At 38.7% G+C, this 24,335-nt stretch overlaps 1 protein-coding gene across 1 annotated transcript in view; it reads left to right on the forward strand.

Moving 5' to 3' along the window:
* Positions 1–24,335, forward strand: part of syn3 (synapsin III) — a 136,117-nt gene that overhangs the window by 36,642 nt on the left and 75,140 nt on the right. Inside the window, exons 3-4 of the mRNA XM_028449245.1 lie at positions 3,944–4,001; positions 16,152–16,243. Coding sequence (XP_028305046.1) covers positions 3,944–4,001; positions 16,152–16,243 — 150 coding nt within the window. The remainder of the gene's footprint in view (positions 1–3,943; positions 4,002–16,151; positions 16,244–24,335) is intronic.

The raw sequence follows: 24,335 nt of genomic DNA on the forward strand, positions 1-24,335 counted from the left end.
TCGGGGTCTTGTTTGTGCAACGTCAAAGAGCAGAAGACCCGGAAGTGGATAGACACTCGCAAATTTCAGCAAAAAGAGCTTTAAAAAAGGAAAGGCGTCGATGTGATGGACCAGAAACTGGCTGAACAGACGTGGGTAGTACGGTCCGTCCATTTTACAGCGGTCCTACGGTGTTCGCGCATGCGCAGTGTGAGAGTTTGAGGTAAGCCGGTCCATGGCACTGCTTCAACAGTGTGATACCCTCACGAGGAGCGCTTCTCGTGACCCCATACTACATGATGCAGACACATGATTTAGCCGAGACTCATCTCGATCCCAAAAAAAGAGATGCATGAATGAAAATTGGCTCAAAATGAGCCAGAAATCGCACAGTGTGCTGTATTCCTTGCCCGCCTTAATGCCATACGAGTGTACATGAAAATATAGACATGCACACTCTCGTACCCCCCCCCAACACCACACAGAGCCAAATCATCACATTACATGTCCCATGGTTGGCCAAGAACGTTGTGGCACCACCAATGACCTTACTGTATGTCCACACCACAGAACCATACAGCACACTTAAAATCGAATCACAATTTATACTAGTATTTACTGTGCAAATAAGAATGCTTGAGTTTATATGGGTGGCTGCCGATAGAGCACAAACAGCAGATGAAGTTAGCCTGCTCTGATAAGTTCATGGTTTTATCTTCCTCACAATAATGGCAGATTTTGCACATGTTGCCTACAAAGTTTCTGCTGATATTCCTGCTGACAATAGACTTTAAAGGTGTTGTGGTAGAGTCCATATATGGAAAGAACCAGGATGTTTATGCTGCTAAAGTGGACCAATACAATAACTGGCAGTACCTGGGAATGTTGGGGTTGATTAAGGGTTACTCCCTGTACTTCCAGTGTGTGTCATGTCTTTCCTTATGTCATGCAGAACCGTCTCTTTTCCTGTATAAAACCTTTCCAAAAATCTTTTTTTTCATTTATTCAATTGTAGCAGAGCTGAACCATCACCAGAGCCTGAAAAATACCTTGCAAGGAAGCAAAAATAATGACTCACATTTTCCACAAATACAGAATCTGCCCTGGCTGAGGTCCACATAAATAGAGTACCAAGGAAGAGTGAAAGTGGTGAAATACACACAGCGCTCTGAAGACAAGAAAATAAGTGAAATATTCCTTGGCTTTGTGTGTATGGAGGACAGCAGTTTGTAGTCAACAAGTTGCATTTGCATACATTAATGCGTCCATTTGGTTTATGATAGAAAGTATTGCATTGCTGTGTTGTTTTACTAACAATCACATTGCATTTGTTTAAGATAGATTTCACAATTGCCTTGGTTATGATTGACCAAAATCCATTGAGTCCTATTTGAACATATGGTAGATGGAAGCTTGTTTCTCTGTTTACTCCTTCAAATTACCTACAGGATGCCAGTGTCGATCAGTCATATTTTGTCTTCACTTTTGTTCTGTGGGCGGAAGCTGACACATCATTTATCTTCAGTCTACAGAACACAGCGGTGCTTTATACTCAATGCTAATCAGTGTTTCCCACAGAGTTTTGTGACACTATAGTGAGGAACGTGGGAAACAGGGTGATGGGGGGAGAGGGGGAGTCATTTCAGGTAAAGGCAAACTATTATCAGACTGCTAATATATATTAAGTTGTATGTTGTTATTGTATGTCATACACTGCAGTACACACAGAAATTGGTGTGTGGGTAGAGAAACACTTGAGCAGCTGCTTGAAACATCTAATGGAAAAAAATGACATTAATTATTATCTCTGTAATGAACTTTTGACGAAATCCCAAGTTACAAAATCCCAGTTTTCATCCATTTCTGTAACCATAAATCTAATTGTAATGACATGTTTGTTATAGAAAGTGTCTATTTGTACGGTTGGCGTTGGTACGTTTACCGAAGTACACGTACGTAGCGTCTTATGGTTAAGATTAGGATTAGGTTGTAACCCTATATCGCAACAATTTTTAGGGTTAGGTTTACGGTTAGGTTTCATCTTAGTCACGTGACCTAAACTGGCCAATGACTGACCTATCATGTGAGCTAAACTGGCCAATGAGGGGCGCTTCGTATGGATAGAATGTCGGTATATTGATAGCCACTGCCTTTGTTATTACATTGTATGCTGGAATTGTGTCTTTTGGGATTTTGTCCTGTCCCCATCTAAATCATAGGTTTGTAGGATCTCTGTTAGAGTATTAATTTTAATAGTATTTTATAATTTATTGTCAGTATAAGGCTCCTTTCACATCAGGATAGTTGCTTTAAGATCACAATGGGCTTTTTGAATAGCTCCGAATTGACAAAAAAAACTGTCAATACCCTGTTTCTCAAACCGTACAGTTTTAATGTATAAGAAGCCTTTCCCTTCTCCTCAGCGCCTCACTGAGCTGTGTGTATATTCCTGCTAATTGTAGTTAAAGGCATGATCTGCTCGAGACTTCGTTGTGTAGTTACACAGGGCCATATTGAAGCTTTTGAATGCTCTTGCTTGGGATCTCGATGAGAAGTGCATTGCAGTAGTCCAGCCTGGAGGAGACAAAGGCATGTACGAGTTTCTCTGCATCTTGGATGGTGAGAAATGGTCGGATTTTGGCAATATTTCTGAGGTGGAAGTAAGAGCTTTAGCAGAGTTGTTTGATGTGGGAGTCGAAGGTGAGTTGTGGGTCAAATATGACACCTTGGTTGGTGATCAGAGGGTAAAGTGAGAAGTTTTTGCCAGAGGAGATACCAGTAATGGGGGATGACTGGACCGGATGAGTGGTGCCAACGAGGATGATTTCAGTTTTTGAGCTGTTGTAAAGTTTTGACTCATCCAAATCTTTATCTCCTCCACGTAGGTTGTGAGTGCGGATGGAGATAGGGGGTAGAGACGGAGGTGAGGGGGTCCGTTTTCAGATAGAGTTGTGTATCGTCAGCATAGCAGTAGAAAAATATTCCATGTCTGCGTATGACGTGGCCGAGGGGAAACATGTAGAGTGTGAAGAGGGTTGGGCCAAGGACTGATCCCTATGGGATCCCACAGGTGGAATAATGGGTATGGGATCAAGTTTTTCCGAGGACTATATATTCTGACCTGTCATTGAGGAAGGATCTGAACCATTCCAGGGTGTGGTCAGACAGACCAGCAGTGAGGTGTAGGCATTGGAGCAGGATGTTATGGTCAACAGTATCAAATGCAGTGGTCAGGTCAAGGAGGACGAGGAGAGAAGGGAAACCGTTATCAGCTGCCAGAAGTCGGTCATTTGAGTCTCTAACTAAGAGAGTCTCTGTACTGGGTGCTGATTGGAAGCCATACTGGAATTTTCCACATAGTTGGTTGTTGAACTGAGACAGGAACGGGACGCTGGATATGGGCCTGTAATGTGTGAGGATATTTGGGTCTAAAGTAGTTTTTTTGAGATGGGGTCTGATGATCGCCATTTTTTTTTTAATTTTTTTTTTTTAAGGATTTTTTGGGCTCTAGTGGCCTTTATATGACAGTTGCTTGACAGGAAAGGGAGAACAGGGAATGACACGCAGCAAAGGGTCCCAAGCCGGGAATCGAACCTGGGACCGGCTGCAGGTGAGGAACTACAGCCTCCATTTATGGGGCGGGCGCTCAACCCACTGAGCTAAACACCACCCCATGATCGCCATTTTAAGGGGTGATGGGACATGTCCGGATTGAAGAGACTGGTTAATGATTCTGGTGTTCAAGGGGCTGATGGCAGAGAGATTTGACTTTAACAGGGCAGTGGGAAAGGGGTCCAGGGTGCATGTGAAGGGTTTCATTCTGCGTATGATGACCTCAACATGATTTTGGGAAATTTCCTTACCCATTAGACTACCACTGCTCCAATTAATCTCTGCTCCTATTAACCTATGTGAAATGTTTTTAATGTGCTGTTTCTTCATTGGCTGTCTTTCTGTCATGCAGGGCAAAGTATTTCAGAGGGAAGAAGTTGAATGGAGAGTATGAGATCCGAGTGGAGCAGGTAAGAGTGCCTTTGATAATCTATATTTTTTTTTTTTTTTTTTTTTTTAAAGGATTTTTTGGGCTCTAGTGGCCTTTATATGACAGTTGCTTGACAAGAAGGGGGTTAGAGAGAGCAGGGAATGACACGCAGGAAAGGGTCCCAGGCCGGGAATCGAACCTGGACCCGCTGCAGGTGAGGAACTATAGCCTCTGTACATGGGGCGGGCGCTCAACCCACTGAGCTACACACCACCCCGATAATCTATATTTTACAACATTTCTAATAAGTAGAAAGTAGGAATAAGGGCTGCGCGATTTTGACAAAAAACCTAATTGCAATTTTTCTGACAGATATTGCATTTGCAATTCGATTTACAATTTTTTTAAATAGTTTATACATTTAAATGCATATGCATTTTTTTTCTTCCAAATTCCGTGTTTTCCACATAAAGGTTTTCTTTAATTCAGTTTTTTTTTTAGAAATGTTAATCAATTTTTTCAGAAAATATTAGTTTTTAGCTCATGTGAGGAAACAACATAAATACTGATAAATAAAAAATCCATAATTATACTAAAATGTAAGTAAAAAATAAATTAAGATACAAATAAGTAAGATACAATTATAAGGTATATATAAGTTGTACTGACATGGATTGTTCTGACTGCTCATTTTTAATTATTCATTGTCATACAAAGATGTATGAGAGCAGCATTAATGTCACCCAATTTCCTCTCAATTGTTTACTGAATATGAGCAGGTTTATTGATTAATTTTTGATCAACTTAATTCAAATTAACCTAATTTGACAACAGGCGGGTTAGACTGTGTTTGAAGCGGCCAGGACGGGGGGGTGGCTGATGGTGCGCCATAATAAGCGGTCCCCGAAACATTTCCTCATAAAAAAAACTTCCTTTTCTTCAACTGAGACTCACAGCAGCGCATACAAGCTGATTGTTACGGGACACAATCAGAGATGGTGTCCTGTAACCATCTCTGATTGGCCAGCAGCCCAGGAAGGCGGTTCTCGGCATTTCTGATTGGTGAACATACAGTATATATCACACAAATGATGGAGACGGAAGAAAAACCCTCATCATCTGAGGTTTCGTTATCGCAGTTGTGAAATTTCAAAGACATTAAATGTGCTTTTAATCATAAAACAAAAGTTCTCAGGTTCTTACTAACCCGCCCCCCCCCAATCCCCCGCTGGTCGATGTTGAACCTTAATACAGGTGCAATGAAATTGCATACAGTTTTAAGAGAATATATAAGCGACCGTCTAGACGTGTCGTATTTACAGTGTGAACATTGAGCCGATTATACATGTGCAAGTCATTGTTGGACTTGGGTCGCCTTTGAAAAGCAGTTGTGGGTTTTTATGGGGGAAAGTAAAGGAACCACAAAAAGCAGCAGCAGTAATTTTATGGTCTGTTCAGTTCACTCTGCACTGTTGTGGTCAACTCCAGCATGTCTTGAAAAGGAGAAGAAATAAGAAAGAATGAGGGCCCATTCTGAATACAAGTTTATTATTTAATCTTTTGGCGTCACATTGAACTTCAACAAAGGCTTAAAACTGCTTAAAAACAATAAAATGACTTTTTGTTGCTGGATGGTGTGAAGAACAAAAAACAAACAAACCAGTAACACTATAATAATAATAAATTCTAATTAACCAGCAACATTAACTTGGGAGCACAATATATAAAACACATTAACGCATTCAGTGCCAGCCATTTTCAGAATTTCTACACCCCTCAGCCGTTTTTGAGCATTTTGACTGATTTTAAAGATCCACAGAATATTTTGTTGAAATCTGACACCAGATTCTGAAAGATTGAAGCCTCTACTTTCATCAGAATTTTTTTTTTTGTTTCTGGCTCGTTTCATTCTTTTGTAATCAGCAGTTGAATACAGCAAGTTTGACACAAATCTTCAGTTTCAGAGCAAAATGCTGAGAAAACAGGCTTTTTCTAAAAAAAAAAACCCTTTCGGTGACTTTAAAGCTATTTTTTTTTTTTTTTTTGCTTTAGTGAAAACTCTAACATCTGAACATTGTTTCCTTATATATATGGTGGAGTGCTTCAAGAGTCTACATATTGCAGCTTTAACAGACTCAGATGAAGTCCTTTCTGGGATCAGCATTAACTTGGCATTTTGCTGAGTTGTAGTTTGGGTGCAAAGGTGATTTCTGTGTGGTTTGTGACGTTAGACTTTATCCTGATCACCTTAATGCCATTTATAGGGACATGTAATTTTTTTTCATTATTTCTAACTTTGCTTTGAGAAAATCAAGCAGAAATTGCAATATGATGCAGAATATACCCCCACATGCATGTTTTGGGACAATATCATGCTTTAAAATGTACTTTTGTAGGCGTATACAGGTAGGCAAAGAGAGGGTATTTTAAAATCTGTGGCAAAATGTTCCTACAAAATCCCTCACCTTCATGTTTTGGGACAATAACATGCATTTCTATGATATTTTTCATCATAAAACTGGTGACCTAATCTCCACAAGTGTAGCAAACACAGCCGGACATGTCTAATCTAGTGCTACATTAGTGCACTTCTAGAGTGTAGAGTTACAAATATAGTAACATTAGTAACTCGATTAACCATATTAAGCATGTTTGGCACGATTTAGTTCAGTTTAATAGCCAGTAATGATATATAACAGGGGAAAGTCACTGAAATAGAAACAAAATTAAAATGTGTAAAACGACCCGGAAAGGACACATAAATGGTTAACTAAAATGCAATTGGGTAAAATCTGAGGCTCTACATTTATTAGTTCCTGGCAAGTCCATTTTTTCCCTTGGATTTTATTTTATCATTTACTATAAACCAGAATTTATGATGGCAGCACTTGTGAAACTTGTGGCATTCATCCTTATTTATGGTTGGGAAAATGTAGCATACGGTGCAATTTTGATTTTGATGACATTTCATTCCACTTGCAAATTGTGTAAAGTTTGAAAATTGGTGATTATTTGAGTGGTTTTAAAGTTCAAAAACAGTCCAAAAAATCTTTTATCTTCTTTATCTTATCTCGGACCTGTAGTTTGTAGGTACTGTTTGGGTCTGTTTCTTTATTGGTAAGGTTCTCTAAAGCTTACAATCCAGATATTACTAATAACTTTTATTTACTTTCTTTACTTTACTAATGCAACTCTGTAAAATAGAATAAGAGACCTAAACTCTGAATCTTAGAAGTGACCCTCTTCACTTTTAACTTCACTGTGTGCTTTTTATTTTGAAGGATTGCTTTTTATTTACATGACCCACTTTTAAGTTTGATTTGGCCGGAGCCTCAGGTCCTGTGTCCAATTGGTACTTTTTTATTTAACCATCAAACAGATGCTTGTGGGGGTTCTGCTGGTGGTTTAAAGAGGATATTAAAAATGTCACTTTTCCACAAACCTGTTCACAGCTCATTGTGTGCTGGCACATTTTTGGGATTCGTAAAGAAAATTCATCACACATGGAAGGTGGGTTTTCCCTACAAGTGTCTATCCTTTTTTTTTTTTTTTTTTAACGATGCACTTTGTGACTCTGTGTCTATGCTAATAAAGGTTACTTTACAATAAAGCTTTAGACACATGTTTAAAGCTCGGAGTTTAATTCGAGGCTTCTCGCGACAGCTTACTTTGTCAGATCTTTAACATTAAAAACAAAAAAGGTAAGTTACTGCCCTAGTTGCACCAACTTCTATGCAAAGTGGCACAATCGAAACGAAACCCTAATTTATGTAGAACTGAGTGAAATGATATGAAACTTGTAAGCCTTTAAATAGCCACTGTTAGCAATATATCATTCATGTCATTTGACTTTGATAGTGTGACATGCTGCAGGTATGTGCTTGTTTTTTCCTCTTGGATATCTGACTAGTTAGCTCAAGATAGGGCATCCCAGTGACTAAGCTGATTTGTTATCCGCTCATATCTTTACATTTGCGCTCTGGGTTGATGCGTTCATTCAGTGGCGTGACGCATTCTTCAGGTCTTTCAGAGCTTAGAGGATAAGACATCAGACTATGATGCCTTTTTGTGTTTCTTTGAAGTACTTTTCAGCCAAGCTTCAGCCGACTTTCACACTGACTGAGCTTTTAGCGACACATGGCTGTGTTTGGTTGCAAAACATCAATAATTCCGAGCAGCTGCAGTCAGATTTGATCAGAGACACTCAAGAGAAAGCCAGCAGACAAACTGCCTGTTTACTGCCCTCCCCTCCCCCAGTAGTAAACACTTTAGTTTACACTATTTGGCATATTAAACTGAAGAGGCCTGTTGTTTGTAAAAGTACAAGGAGCGGTTCTTTGGGGTTTGTGTCATTCTGGCAACATCTGGTTTGCAGGCCTATGACCTCAGCACTGTTTACGCTCCTTTCGGCAACACACTGCCATTCAGCCGTGTGTTATCTCTAATTTCTTTGTGTTTACCTGTGACTGAAGGCATCTGGGCAGATCTGCAGACGGTAGCTCCCAGGCCTGTTGTTGCATTTCACATCTGTGGTACATTTCAGCCAGTAGAGTTAAACAAGGTGGGAGCGATTTGTTGCAAATACTTCTCTGTGGTGCAAATGAATAGTCCACTGTTCCTCAGAAGTCTTGATTGCATCAGCGTTTGTTTCCAGAAAGTTTATCGGCAGGCAGAAAATATTCACATGTATAGTGAACAAGAAGTCCAACTACTGAAATACTGGCATGCATGACTATAGCTTGCTTTTTTAGGTTGACATTTCGAAAAGTTTTTTTTTTGGGTTCTGATTTTTAGTTAGGCTATTTTTGCACTATTTTTGATATGTGTATTTGTAGTTTTGAACATCAGTGTGCTTGGACAGCCCCAACACATCAGCTTCCTTTAGGTATTCAAAGTTCATTTCTCCTTCCTCTCGTACTTGAAGTTTGATTCTTGTTGCAAAGATTTTTTCAATATATATATTTTTAGGTGCAAAATCTGTGGTATTAAATCTGTGGTATTTAATCACTAATTTGTGACTAAATTCCACCACAAGCATTGAGGTATTATAATGAGGTCATTTTTAAGGAAACATCTGAACATTCCGTTGGCCTAGGATAGTAGTTTCCAACTGCAGTACACTAATGTGTATCTCCAGCTTTCTTCGGGCAATAGGCAGGAGTACACGCTTTGACAGGTATTGTATTTCACATATAGATATTGCACTTACCCATGATTTAATTACAATAATATCTACAGAAGCGGAATATCTACAGGGCAGGAGCGAGTCGATTTCTTTCTGCTCCTATGGAAGGACACAAAGAACTGTTTATTTAGTTCAGTCAGGACCGCTTTAGTCAAAAGAAATTATTTATTTTCAATAAATGTACATTAGGATTTATATAGCACCTTTGAGCGCTTTACATGGATTTGCATGCAATCGTATATTTGGCGGTATGGGTCTGTTCCGGGACCTCTTTGCCCTTTCCCGAGCTTAAGTGGAATGCCGGAAGTAGGGAGAGCACTCCTCCCTGACCTTCCATAAGCCCTAGCTAAAGGCTAAAGCAAGGAGAGCGATTAGCAGAAACCCCTTGGAACAGATCAGAGCATACGTTAATTTAAAAAAATGACACCCAGTTAATTGGATACATACTGACCTGGAGGAGTTGGGACAGAGGTGGGTTGCGAGATGCTTGCTCAGGAGGTAAGAGGCAGCTGTCGCGGTTTAAGTAGTGCTTCCTGTATGCTTTGACCAATAGGGAGCCAATCTGGGCCGTTGGTTGATTGGAGGTGTGGCTGGTTTGACGTCCGAGGCCTGTCTGAACTAACGCTATGCTCAATTTCTGTGCATCACAGACACAGGCGGTACTGCAACTGTTACACATTTTGGTGGAAATCCAACATTACTCTTGTAAGATATTTTGTCTGGAGCTGCCGACCGCTAATGTACCGTACAACTGGCTGTGAAATGACTGAGGGTCTTCTACTTTTTATTGGAGCTTGCAAATCAACAGATTGGTGCACTAGCCTGGCCACACCCACTTCCTTACTTTTTGTAAGAAAGTGGGTATGGTAGTGTGCTTCTGCTCACTTCCAAGGTTCGAAAGGAACCGAGCCAATCAGAGATGTACAGAAAGAACGTCATATCTCCTGTGCCAAGCAGTGTCAAAACAAACATGGCACCCAACACAGAGAAGATGTTCGGAGCTGCGCTCTCCTCTTTTTTAAAAGACCTGGTTATATCGTTGAAACCACAACAAGATGAGGCTTTAAAACAATAACTATACGCCATTTTCCACCTAGCTTGTTGCGCTATGGTCATTACATCCACTTTTCATTTGATTGATTAATCTGCGGATGTTTGTACCGCCCTGCTCAGCCCCCCAGAACACAAATGCCTTGTGAGAGCTTCCGGACTTATTGCCTGTATCAAACATTGAATAATACAAGGAAATTAGGATGGATTCCAGGCTACACTAGCACCCCACCACACTTTTGTGGTGAAAAGTTGAACTATTACGTTTTATTTCAGGTAAGCGAGACTGTGCCGTTTTCATTCATTTATGAAGTCTCTCGGAAGCGGACATATGATCACCAAAGACAATCACAAAATATCCTGAATTATTAGTTTTCCCACACTAACTTTATAGTACTTTATAGTGGTAAGTTCCTTCTGATTGAAACAGAAATTGTCAAGCAAAATAAAATCAACAAGCATTAATGGCTGCCATCAAACTGAGTTGAATGTGATCACAAGTTTTGGCATTTTTTTGGGGGGGCTTGAATGCAAGTCAACAGATCAGAAGAAACAGCCCAGAGAGCAGTTGTCTCATGCATCACTTCCTGTTTTCCTTTCCCAGGACAACTAATGCTCCTGGACAAGCGTCTTAATGTGTTACCCTGAAGGTAACCATGGCGCTGTGAAAAGCCTCCTCTCCTGGCTTCTGGGCCGCTGCCCGGCACCAGCCACTTCATCCATTAGGGCCAAATTACAGTGGTTATTAGCACTCCTCGGCTAGAGCCAGCCAATCAGAGGTAGCGTGGTATGAGAGGGCTTTTTACACTCTTGAGTTCATCAGGCCGCACAAAAGTCATCGTTGGCTACTTCAGATGGGATGAGTGTACATTCACACCAAGACCTATTTTCTGGCGATGTGCTGCAATGCACACAGATGTTTCTTTCAGAGCTGGTGTCAGTGGAGACGAGCTGTAAAAGTGCTCGTCATGGATGTGCCCTGAGTCTATTAAATACGATTATGCATCTCCTCCCCCCCTGCTCTTCCTCTGAGAGTGCAAAACAACAAATAAAAGAGGTGGGAGGTGGTTTTTATCCCTCAGTTTTGAACATGAGTGACATTGGCACATCCTTTTCAGAGCCGACTCACTCCCACATACAGGGATTACATGGGCCACAGTGCGGGATGAGCGGGAAACGTGTCTCTGGTGAACACTGCTGATAATTTTCTGTCTTTATGTAGATGAAAGCTTGTTTAAATAAGGCTTAAAGTCTCCAATGACCATGGCAGAATGAGAGTGGGAATATAGCGATTGATTTTACTGTCTATGCACAGAGGCATAGTGAGGGTGAGCAGTGGGTCAGTGGAAGGATTTATTTCCATGCTGGCATTTATGTAGACGTCATACTATATACAGTAGGAGCTTAATTTTCCCTTGTGTGGCTATTGCATGACTCTATATTATATAACAATTACATTATTTGATGTTTAAACTTGGATGAAGAATCATTGACTTCAGAGCATCTGACACAATTATAGGGGAAAAAAACAGAAGCAATGGATCTTTTTAACCTGGTGCATTATGTAATTACAGTATATGTGCATTTAAAGTCATTGAAAATGATTATATCCTCACATTGATTTTCATGCTATTTAGCTGTCAACAAGCTCTCATACAAAATGCAATGTTTGTTTCAGTTTTTAAAGTCATTGGGCGCCAGTACACAGTGCGGTTACAAAGCAGTGTTAAAAGTTTTTTTTTTTTTTTTTTTTTTTTAAATAATGTTTTGCAGTTGAAGGTCCCATATTATACTTTTGTCTATTTCACACAGCTGTCAAAGGTCCAACAACACTGTATTCAATATGTTTTGCCCCAAACCCATCCGTGACCCTGAATTTCAGTTGTCTAAAAGTTCTGCTGAGAACAGGGGGTTTCTGTGTCTGATAATGAGAGCCTACTTCTGTAGCTGGAATAGAATATAGGCATTTATGTTGATTTGTTCAACCAACAACAGAGCAATTTGTGTGTCTAGCTCTGAGCGACGACATTGCGAAACACTACTGCTATCTCACCGTTGGACACACCAAACTTCACCTCGGGGATGAACGCCCCCGTTGGGATGTCTCCTATCACCGCCCAGAGGAGGTCGGCCTATGAAAATGACTCCTTTGGTTACGTAACAACAGGAGCTGAATCTGAGCAGCCTATAGGAGGGTGGGTGGGCTGCAGAGACCGTGCAGGAATCTCTTGTTTTCCTCATTCTAGGAGTTGGCAGGCTCAGGGAGGACCAGTTTATAGATGCAAAGACCATAAAAAGTTAGTTTTTCATAATATGGGACCTTTAAAAAGTCCTGCGCTTTTCTTGGATGAATAAAAACTGCTGTAGGTGGCATCGTAAAAATAATGCATGGTCAACCTGATTTCTCAGTAAAGAATAGGACACCCGACTTTTTTTGGTTTTAGGGTATTTGATCCCAAAATGATGCAACTGCTATCTGCTTTTGTCCCAAGCCTGCAAACCAAACACAATTCAGCTATCAATTTACACACTGGCAAGCTTTCTAACTATCACAGACAAATGAGAGCTCCCACAGTGCGGTGCCATATTGATGCAGCTGAAATGACTAACAGGCCAGGCAAACACCCACTAAACAAGAGCATTCAGAGCACCATATATGATCTTTGCCAGATATTGGCAGTTATCTGGATCATTGATCTTGGTCATGGTACCATGATGATTCTCATTGTAAGGCTGGGTTTTTTAACCTTGGGGTTGTGACCCCATATGAGGTCGCCCGGATATCAAATGGGGTGGTTTGAAATGTCTAGTAATTGATTAATAATTTGTACTTTTTAAATCTTTTATTATTTTTCCAAATTTAAACACCATCCATTATCTCAAACAACTGTATTATTTACTTTCACTTTCTCAAATGTAAATGTGGTTTAGAAAGACAATTGTGTATAAGAATATCTGAGCTGGTGCATTTTGTCACTTTGTATACTAATCCTGGCTAATCTGTATTTGTAACACACTATAATAAACTTGTTTACCATATCTCATTTGAAGGTGTATCATAATTCCTGTCACATTGGCCTATTCCTGAATGCATCATTGAATGTTCATATTAAACTTAAATTTGCAGCACATTTCACTGTTGTCCTTTCTCTCCTCCCTTGTTTATGTAAACTGTATGTCATTGTCTCTCTCTACCTTAAATAAAGTTGACCTAGAAGCCAAATCGATGAGATGTTTAAAGCAGTTTGGTTGACTGACCACATCTGTTGTCAAGCTACTTCAAACAAGCAGCAAATCATTTCTTGCTTTTGCACGTTGCTTCTTATCTATCTGTTTTGGTTCTGAAACCAGTGACCCAGTCACAAACCCATTATCCTGATTGCCTGACAGCTACATGCCAATTGCCATGTGCAGCACATGTGGGCAGACAATACATTCCTGTGAAAGGCTTTGGGACCTGTGACTGTGAGTCCTCTTAGGGCACTGATTTCTAAAGCCTTGTGACATGTGCAGCGGAGATGAAGAACAAACTAGAGAAGAGTCAAACAGAGAGCTACAAGTCGAGACAGAAAATAACTATCAAAGGCAAAGACTAAGAGGAAGGCTTCATTGTTATGATATGCAGGGTTCACATACAGTGAGCTGCTGTTTGTCCACAGTTTACCAAGGATTCATTCTATCATTGAAGTGTGCAATGTTCTGTACCTGGTGCAGTGTTTGGTAGTTGTCAAATAAAACTTAAGTTATGAGTATGGTACTTTAATCATTATTGTGCTCTAGTTTGCACTTCCACGTAAAGATAATTTAGAAAATATGTACGGCACTGATAATACCAAAGCAACAAGTGACATAGATAATCATAGATGACATAGATGATCCCTGCAGGATCTTCCCTTTAAATCTTTTTAATTATGTGCCCAATTTTTATGTACATTTTCTGGAATTATTTGAAGAAAATTGCAGGATTTTTGAAAATTTCTTTTAACAATTTGAGATAAAAAAAAATAAAAAATGATTGCCATCATGTAATATAAGCATGGGAAAAATGTGAGCCCTGCAGATATTGTGAAGTTTCATTGAATTTGTGTATTATTTTGAGAGATATCTAGTTGAGATATTGACAACTGAATTTGTTTGGTAATTTTTTACTTTCTGCTGTGGGCCAATTTGGAGGCTCTGAAGGGCCCCCGAGCCTTGAGTTTTACACGTGTGACTTAAAGTCTGAGGTATATCTCCACACGTCATCTGAGGAAACTGAAAACGGCATAAGCTTTGCAACAGTTGTTTGAATACAACTTTGACTGTTAGTCCATTCAGGTTCAGTGGACTTTGTCTGTTGCAAAAAAAAAAGTCTTTATTCTCTATAGATAGAAGTTATGTCTCAAGTATAAACGTGAGGCGTAGAATTTGACCTAATATCTGTCATTATAGAATAGAATACACCTTTACATTTGCAACAACGCAGTTTAATAGCGAAGAGTAAAAACGAAAATAAATACTAACATGGGATAGTAGTGCAAAATGTAGGACATACTGTACATAAATTAGAAAAACAACACAAACAGCACAAAAAAACAAACAAATGTGCAAATGACAATTGAGTAATTGGGTTGGGGGGTGTCATTGTGGTTACAGTTATTTTGTTAAAGAGTCTGATGGCAGTGGGCACAAATGAATGCCTGATTATGTAAAATGTATTGTTCCACTGTAAGGGTAAATCCCAAAGTTGGATACAAAAAGAGAATGTGGTCACAACCTGACTTACCTACCGGCTTTGATATCGTGTTTCAGAATTTAACATTTTTAGCATTTCCGATTCATCAATGTGTTTAACAACTTGGTTAAACCTCTTCACACTCACCCAGCAAAAAGGGCTGCCTGGTGAGACATCTCACTCATATTACTCAGGAGAACCGAGGTTATGCAAATAACTTCACGGTATTGACGATATCGCGATACCGCGGTATTCAAAGTGTCTGGATTGGCGTAATGAGATTGGGCTTCTGAGATATGATACGGAGGCGTATATCCCATAGTGAGACATCGAAATAACCAAACTCAAGGGAACATTAGGTGTCCATCAAGGCATGACTCACGCAGCTCCTTCAATGCCACATGTGAATAAACAATGACTGCTGTGTATAAATAATCTACAACTTTGAAGTTATGAATAAAAACTGTACAACTAAGTCAAACAATCCTGCCTGTTTAACATACTGTACTGTTCCAGCTAAACAAGTCATTTCAAGAGCTGACTTACTAAGTCATAGTCAATTACAGTTTTTTCTCGATTGTTTACACACAATTTCTGAAAGCATGCGTCGTACTCTCAGAACTCTACACACAAATCAAAAAACATGCAATGGGCAAAACGCCTTAATTCTTTTGCAAAATAAAGCTTCACATTCAAAACAATGTTATTTGTTCTCATAATGGTGTTTTGTTTTCAAATGACACACACAAACCACTATATACATAGACTTTTATAAGAACTAGTTGAACGCTGATGTGCTCGATGTGAAACACTTCTTCTCCATTCATCATAATGACTTGGGCCTTTTTTGGTTCAGTGTTACACTAACTATAGACAGAAAATACACTGTTATTATTATTGTGAAATATTTTAGGATATTGTTTTTATAATACACAAATGCATGGCAACATATATATTTTATTTTTCCAACAAAAACAATGTACAGTGTACATCCAATCTAACACAAAGTTGCACATACAGTAATTTATACACCAAAAACTGTGTACAACTGATATATAAGGGTAAAGCAGGAATTGTGCTTGTTGTTTAGCAGAATTGGTGCAGGGGGATGGTGCATGAATTACACGTTGTGGTCACTGTGTCACACGTACCAGTATTTGTGTGTTTTATACGACAAGAGATTGTAAGCTAGATCCTTTAAACTATGTTTTCAATGTTTGTTTTTAATGTTGTTTCTGCAGGCAGAATTCTCTGAGGTCAATTTAGCCTCGTACGTCAGCTCTGGATGTATGGTGGACATGCAAGTCAACAAAGGCGGCACTAAAGTGATCAGGTAGGACTAATATTATTATTAAATATACAGTATATCTTATTAAACAGTGAACCAATCTCAATATTTCACTGCTTAATAGTTGAATTAAAGCACATAACACTGTTTCTGTTGTATTGGGTGTGTGCGTGTGCGTGTGCGTGCTTACCGTATGGTGTCAGGCCATAACCATTGGCGCCAATGTTGAATAGTCAACTAATCTGTGTTTTTGGCTCCTGTTTGTCATCTATTATGAGAAATTGCCCAAACATGTTACATAAACCTCGTGAGAATAATCACTGTGAACACTAATATGGCCCCTCCTACAATGCAACTCGTTGCCAAAGTAAAATTAAGGTTATTGTATAAGGGGGATGATGCTTTAATGATAAATGCTAACAAATGGTGATATGTTGAATGTCAGATCATCATTTATTATTCTAGTTTTGGATCTCAGTCATTGTGATCGCTGAAGGTTTCTTTTAATACAATAATGGAGTTGATAGGGATTCAAAGAGCTAAATTATCCATGTCTAATTCTCTGCTTTTGACATTCATGAAGACTTAGATTTTAAAGTTTCACAATGTGTCTTTTTTATTTAAGAAACACATTCAAGCAAAGAATTCCAAAAATACTCAGAATTTTCATGGGAATTTTTTTATTGGAATTAACCAGCACTGATATATTAATACTAGGGATGTAACGATTCACTCAACTCCCGATACGATTCGATTCACGATACTGGGTTCACGATACGATTTTCTCACGATTTATTTTACAAAATGGGAATGTTGACAAATGACTGAAAAATAATCCTTTATTTTTTGGGGGAAAATACTATACTATTTTCCTTTTATTTTTCATTGTCAAAAGAATCCCTTGATAAACTATGCAAAATGATGCAATTTAACTAAAAATAAATCTTGAATGAAATACAGGTACATAAAGGAATAATACAAATGAAGGAGAAACCTATTAATTTAAATTCTGGTTCTATAGTAAACAATTCAAAACTGCATAATAGTTCTTTTTCTTTTTAAAAGTGCAACTGAAAATGTATTTTGTGCCTTAACAATTGGACTTTAAAAAAAAAACATTCATTTTACTGTATTTACGTCAGATATTTGTTTGAACCAGCAGAGGGCGCTGGTAACCCAGTGGTCGGTTGGCATGCAGATATTCCGCCAGTGAAGAAGAGAAGCTATGCTAGCAGACAGAGCTAATAGAAAAACGTGACTTTTACAGATATTCACGTAATATTACAGACATTCTTTCGGTGCTAAAGGAGTTAAGAATCATTTATGAGCATGTTTAACAGTAAATGACGGCCAGAAAAAAAATAGTAGCAGATTCCGCCCGTCACGTCCGCTTCTGGAAGGATTAATATATTAATTCATTAAAAAAAGTACTGCGATTCAATTTTCAGTGCATCGATGTGAACCGTGATACCTATGAATCGATTTTTAACTGCCTTACGATTAATCGTTACATCCCTAATTAATACTGCTCTTTGAGCACAAATAGTGCAATGTTTGTTTTTTTTCATTAGCCTTCATTTAGTCAGGAGGAGAACCACATTGAGACTAATAATCTCTTTTACAAGTGTGTCCTGGGAGCAGTACATAAAACAAGTTTACATTGTCAAATGTTATTAAATCAAATAAATAACATAGAAGACAAGCACTCAGAGTCGGCGCCAGGCAGCATTAACTGGGGGGGCATTAAGAAAACTGCGGGGGGCACAAAAATACTCCGTTCCGAGTAGCGTCTAACCCCCCCGGAAAAATTTAAATAATGTGATATTTGGATATTTAAGGGAAACTAGGACGACAGCTTGATGTTTTAATCTCACCACACAGAACGACCAACAGACGGACTTTTATTCTGCTGCTTTTGATAAAATGATCTTGTATCATGTGGTCCACCTCACACTTATGGCAGAGGTGTCATTTGTTAAAATGTTATTGATGCTGGAAATCTGAATCTGTGAATATCTGCCAACTTTACCGAACAGTGTTATGGTCCAAATAGTATCCAGATAAACTGATTACTTTTGCTCCCAGTCCGTACATAAAAAGAAGCAACACATAAGTCACATTACTGGTGAATTGAAATGTTATTAATACATAAATAAATCAAAACCAAAGAATGGATGTTACGTAAAGGATGCACATATGTGGTGTAATAAATCTACAAGTGCGTCTCATTTCTTATGATCAACTTCCGTGTGTTGACGGCTGCTGTTAGCGGTATTTATAACGTACAAAATATTATTTTTTACTACCCTAAAGAAAGCTGTAACTTTTTTTGTAAAAAGTGTCAAATGGAAGAAGTTCTAACACCTATTGTTCCTCACACCAGCCTCACAGTTAATAACCAGTCACCAGTTTATCTGGATACTATTTGGACCGTAACACCGCGAAACAAAACTACAGCGTGAGTAGCTTTTTACTAAAACATCCACACTTAAAACTGCTGAAATAAATCCTAAACAGTCCTATTGTGTGAGGAGACCTGGTCCAGGACCTGGGGAAGGAAACGAGGTGCAGCGGACTTCAGTTCTCGCTCTAATTTCTCCATCAATATCACACAAACCGAACAAGTTAAAAAAAAAAACAGAAAAACACTGTTCTGGTTTTTGTTTTTTTTCCTGTATTTCTGTTTTGGTTTTAAATCAGAAAAACAAAACAATCAACAGAGCAGGCCATAGACATATACACATTACAACAGCTCTAGGGTACGTTCAATAGTATATTATATATATATGGAGCAGACTCCCGTCCGCTGTCAGTGAATGGACACATTAAGTTGATAGCCAATCAGATCTCTTTGATTAGAAGTGTGTGTGTGTGTGTGTGTGTGTGTGTGTGTGTGTGTGGTGTGTGTGTGTGTGTGTGTGTGTGTGTGTGTGTGTGTGTGTGTGTGTGTGTGTGTGTGTGTGTGTGTGTGTGTGTGCGTGCGTGCGTGCGTGCGTGCGTGCGTGCGTGGGGGCACAGTAGGTCTGCAGGAGGGGCACTGCCCACGAATGCCCCCCCATGACGCCGACACTGACAAGCACATAAAAAAACAGTGAAAAGTGCAGTCACAGATTAAGAGCCTATGATATGATCCCAGTGAGACCCACTCTGTGAGTTTAAAGTCTTTCTTGTTAAATTATTTCATCAAACAATTGATTCTTTCATACACAAAAAAAACCCATCAAATTAAAATGTACTCATCTGTCTGAGCCCTTACTTAAAAATGTGATAAAATGACACAATCCCCTCTAAAAAACAACAACAAACTGTTCAAAACCCTTTCAGGCAATAGCCTCTTTTTATTCTCAAGTATACTTGCAATTATAGTGTATTGTAAAATATACCCAAACTATATTTAATCCCGCTTATGGGTTAACCCTCAATCTTGGAAATGTCCTGTTATTTTCCATTAATTCCAGATAATTCCCATGGAAATCTTCCAACTTCAAATATTCTTAAAATGTTGCAACCCTAGTTACAACAAAAATATAATCTGCCAAACACACATTTCTGTACTTTTTGTTCTAATTTTACATCCTCAAGCTTCTTAGCATAGCAAATTAATTTTGGAGAACACACATTATGTGAAAGTCAATGATTTACAACACCATTATCTTCATTTGGCATGACACAGCTTAAATAAAGCAATACGTTTGGTTTCTTCTTTCCTCTATCGAGAATCTTTGGTCATTTTATATCAAAAGAACATTTTTCTTCCACAAGAATCAGGAGGAAAAAAAAGTCATTATATGCACAAAGCTTGACGTGGCACACATGAAGCTGTATTTATGCCTTGTTGTTTCCCACTGCATTGCTGTAGTCAGCCCTTTGGATTCTCCATCCTCGCCTGCCAAAACCTCCACTGATCCTATTCCTATTGGGCTTGAGCGGAAACATTGATGTGGATGAAGGACGAATCATGGCTGCAGTAGAACTATGATGAGCCTCAGGGCAGCAGTTACCCTACAATCTACTGTGGTTCATAAAAGCCAATGATTGATGATCATTGAATATATTGGAATAAGAGATGGAGGAGTTTATTTAGCGTGTATTAAAGCTGTCTGTAACAGTATGTGAATATGAAATTAATTGGAGGTGCTGGGTTTACCCTGTAGGGAGATTGTAGTAGGAATAGCATTTCATTAAATAGTATTTACTGCTCTTAGAGGGCCTAATTAACACTGGTGCTCACATTATTGGAGCCTCAAACACAACAAAACATCCACACTCTCAAAAATAGTCTTAAAAAATAAAATCCCCTACAAGTAATTTATATTAAGTAAAGCTTTGGTTAGAATAGCAATGGCCTTCATCCTTGGGCTTAACTGTGAACCATTGTAGCCACAGTTGGAATTTATATTCATTAAAAATAATAAAAAAAGAGCCTATAACTGCAGCTCAGAGGCATGTCAAGCTCATGAAAGTTTCCAGTACTACAGTCAAGAGGCAACTATAATGTCTGGAAATGTTATGTAAGGAAAAAAAAAGGTACAAGAAGTTCAGATTTAAAGACTAAATACCAGGACACAAGAAGTGGCTGATTCAAGAAGAATAAAACAAAACTTCAAGTTTATTGAGGCATTTTGTTAATTTGTTTAAAAAGGACACAAGTGGATCAATCCATGACAGGACAAAATCTTAACAGACAAAATCCCAACCACTTATCAGAAAAAATATCGACAAAATCTGTCATGGATAAATGTAAAATTCAGATTTTTTTTTTTTAACAACAAACATTTTATTTACAATTATGGTTAGTATGGGATCAAATTATGGTCATAAATTGCGCAAAAAAAAAAAATCTCTGTGCGCAAAAAATTATTTGTATCTATAAAAGATATTTTGTGTATGCAAAAAAAATCTGTGTAAAAAAGAATATGTATTTGTAAAAGACACATTGTGTCTGCAAAATTTCTTTTGTGTGCGTGTGAGAACTTTTCTCTTACAAGTACAAAACCAAACACACAGACAAAATGTAACCATGTTTTGACTGCGTTTGGGGTCAACACACCATCAGAAGACCTTTTTTTTTTCCCTGAGACAAAATGTCACACAAAATCTTTATGAACCTGATTTGATCACATAGGTTAGAGTTTGGTATTTTATGAATAGAGTTAATAAAGAAATGGTATTGTGTCATGAAAAAGAAACCACAACGCAAAGAGGTGCACAAAAAAATGCTTTTATTTTATTTTATTTATTTTATTATTTATTTTTATTGGTTATTCACAAATGTTGTCGACGATAACAAATGGCCAATAACATATACATCTGTATTTTAGACCGAAAACTGGATGGATGGATGGATGGATGGATGGATGCATAGATGCATAGATGGATTGATGAGCATTATCATAAACAAGTATATCCTCAAATATAAATATTGTTTTTTAGATGATGTGTTTTGCTTTTTCAATGAAACCTGATCATGTTAAGCTTTTCTTAATTGTTTAAAACACACTTGTTCAACTGCAGCAATGTCATTGTGTTTTACACAAGCTTAGAAATGACTAACCTTACTGTTGATCAATATCCAACACAATTTCACTTTTTTCCAACTCCTTGTTCAAGAGTAGTTAAACTGGTCACACTTTACTTGAAGTTTTATACATAAGGCTGACATTATGCTGTCATTGTCTGTCATTAACATGAAAAAGGTGTCCGGAAGGCTGTCATTAAGTGTTGTTCGCTAAATTATGACACTTTTGGAGCTATGTTGGCATTATTTGGGTTAGCTGGAGGGATCTAGCGGGGTTAGGGAGGGTATGTGTAATGTAGGGTTAGGGTAACGAACGACACTTAATGACAACCTTCATGACACCTTATTCATGCTAACGACAGGTGTCATGTCATAATAATGACAGCGTAATATCAGCCTTATATATGAAGCTTCAGATAAAGTGTTACCAAAGGCCTTGATTATGGGCGGGGCTTCTAGAGCTGTTAAAGGGATCCTACACTGTTTTTACAAATGTGGCCTAAAACCTTTGAAATGTCCTAGAAGATCTATGCTTAACTAAATGCATTAATTTGCACCATATTTGTTTCATAAACTTTTAGAGCTAGGACTACTTAACACTGTGCGCCGCCATGTTGAAATGATGTAATTGGTGACGTGATTAGCCCCTTTTAGTCCATTGAGTTCTATAGGAGTTCAAGCATTCAGGATCATTTAGTTGCTCTAAAAATCTGTAAAACTTAAAAAAAATGTATGTAAAACTCTTTTGTTTACTGAGAGATGATAAATTAAAACCGTGACCACAGGGGGCGACAGTTCCCACTCTGCTGTTTCATAGACTCCATTAAGGAGAGAAGAAGAGTTTTGTGCGCATGTAAATAAACCAGAATCCGCAGGACATGGATGCTAAATGATCCTGAACTCCTATGGAACTCAATGGTCTAAAAGGGCCAAATCACTTCACCAATGACGTCATTTCAATATGGCGGCACATAGGGTAAAGTAGTCCCAGTTCTAAAAGTTGATAAAACAAATATGATGCAAAATAATGCGTTTTGTTAGGCATAGATCTTCTAATTTGGACATTTCAAAGGTTTTAGGCCACATTTGTAAAAACAGTGAAGGCTTTAAGAAATGTCCAGTCTTTACTATAAAATTTCCAAAGATGCTATGCTATGCTATGCTATGCTATGCTATGCTATGCTATGCTATGCTATGCCGCTTTATACGCAATTCTCTCAATCAAACCTACTCGCCACAGAGTGCAGAGTCTACAGGTGAGTGTTTTTATGGGAGGGGCGGGGCCAACAGTGGCTATTCTCAGCAAATGACAAACTTTGATTGTAATAACCAGGTTTCAACCCATAGAGGGCAGTCACTCTTACATTTTGACAACAAAATACACCAAATTGATATACTCTCACATAAATGTCAAGAGTTGGACTAAAATCTATCCTCAGAACCACTTCATTACCAACATTTGTTTTCAGCAGATATAAGTGGTTTTGGAGTTGAGTGACTCTTTAAAATATCCACAGAGTGTTCTACCCTCTGCACTGATGTTCTCTGTATGTCAAAAACTACATTTAAAACCAGTAGAAATCACCTATTTAGCCATCTGCTGGCTTCCCGTGGGCAACCCCCAGATTGCTTCCTCACATTCCTTACAATTCAAAGGCAGAGCCAGGGAGAGGGGAAGCCAGATTACATTAGCAGACCCTTGTGTGATTTCAACCCCCCCATGTATTTAGTTTTCTGTGCTGAAAGCCAAAGGGCTCAGCTGAGAGGGCCACCCTCCATCCATCCTTTTTAAACCATTCAGGGCTCACATCAACACTCCTCTGGTTACCTCAGGTGACAGTTTACCAGTCGGACCACACAGAGGCATTTCACATTTACACGCCGACAACAATCCCGAAGCTACCTCCTTCTTTCCTTTGACGCTCTTTGAAAGCCCATTTTAATCAGGAAAAGGTGTGTGTGTGTGTGTGTGTGTGTGTGTGTGTGTGTGTGTGTGTGTGTGTGTGTGTGGTTGGAGTGACTTCGACAAATAATACCTCAGACAGGTTCATCTTGTTACCGAACAAATGAATCCCACTCACAGACATGCTGAGTTCAGACATGGCTTTAGGATGGTTTCCGTTGGGAGGTAATAAAAGCTCTCTGTGGCTGTGCGGCTAATGCTAGCCCCTCCATCTCTGATTGTTGTAATACAACCACCAATACTAACGGCCTCGCTAATTCACTCAGACTCCCAACTACGCCTATTTCTCTTCCTGCCAGAGGTCATTTGGTGCTCTATTGCTCTCGCAGCTCTTTTTCTCATTATCTGCCTCCCAAGGGGCTCATCTACAAATCCTCAACATAATCACCACTAAGCAACTAAACATTTACTTATTTGTTTTGCTTGTTGATGAGGCAAAAGCCTTCCATCTTGTTGCAATTTCACACATCTGATTAAACGATTGTGTCTTTGTTAGTCTTTTTTTTTTTTAACTTGACCTTTGATGCATTCCTTGTAAGGTGGGATTGAGTCCTGCGATGTGATCTGAAATGAAACCAATCCAGAGCTGCGGACAGGCTGGATTAGACCACCATGAATTATATCAATTTAGCCACTATGGAGAGATTTAGATCCTG

Source organism: Gouania willdenowi, chromosome 6, assembly GCF_900634775.1.
Source record: "Gouania willdenowi chromosome 6, fGouWil2.1, whole genome shotgun sequence".
NCBI lineage: Eukaryota > Metazoa > Chordata > Actinopteri > Blenniiformes > Gobiesocidae > Gouania > Gouania willdenowi.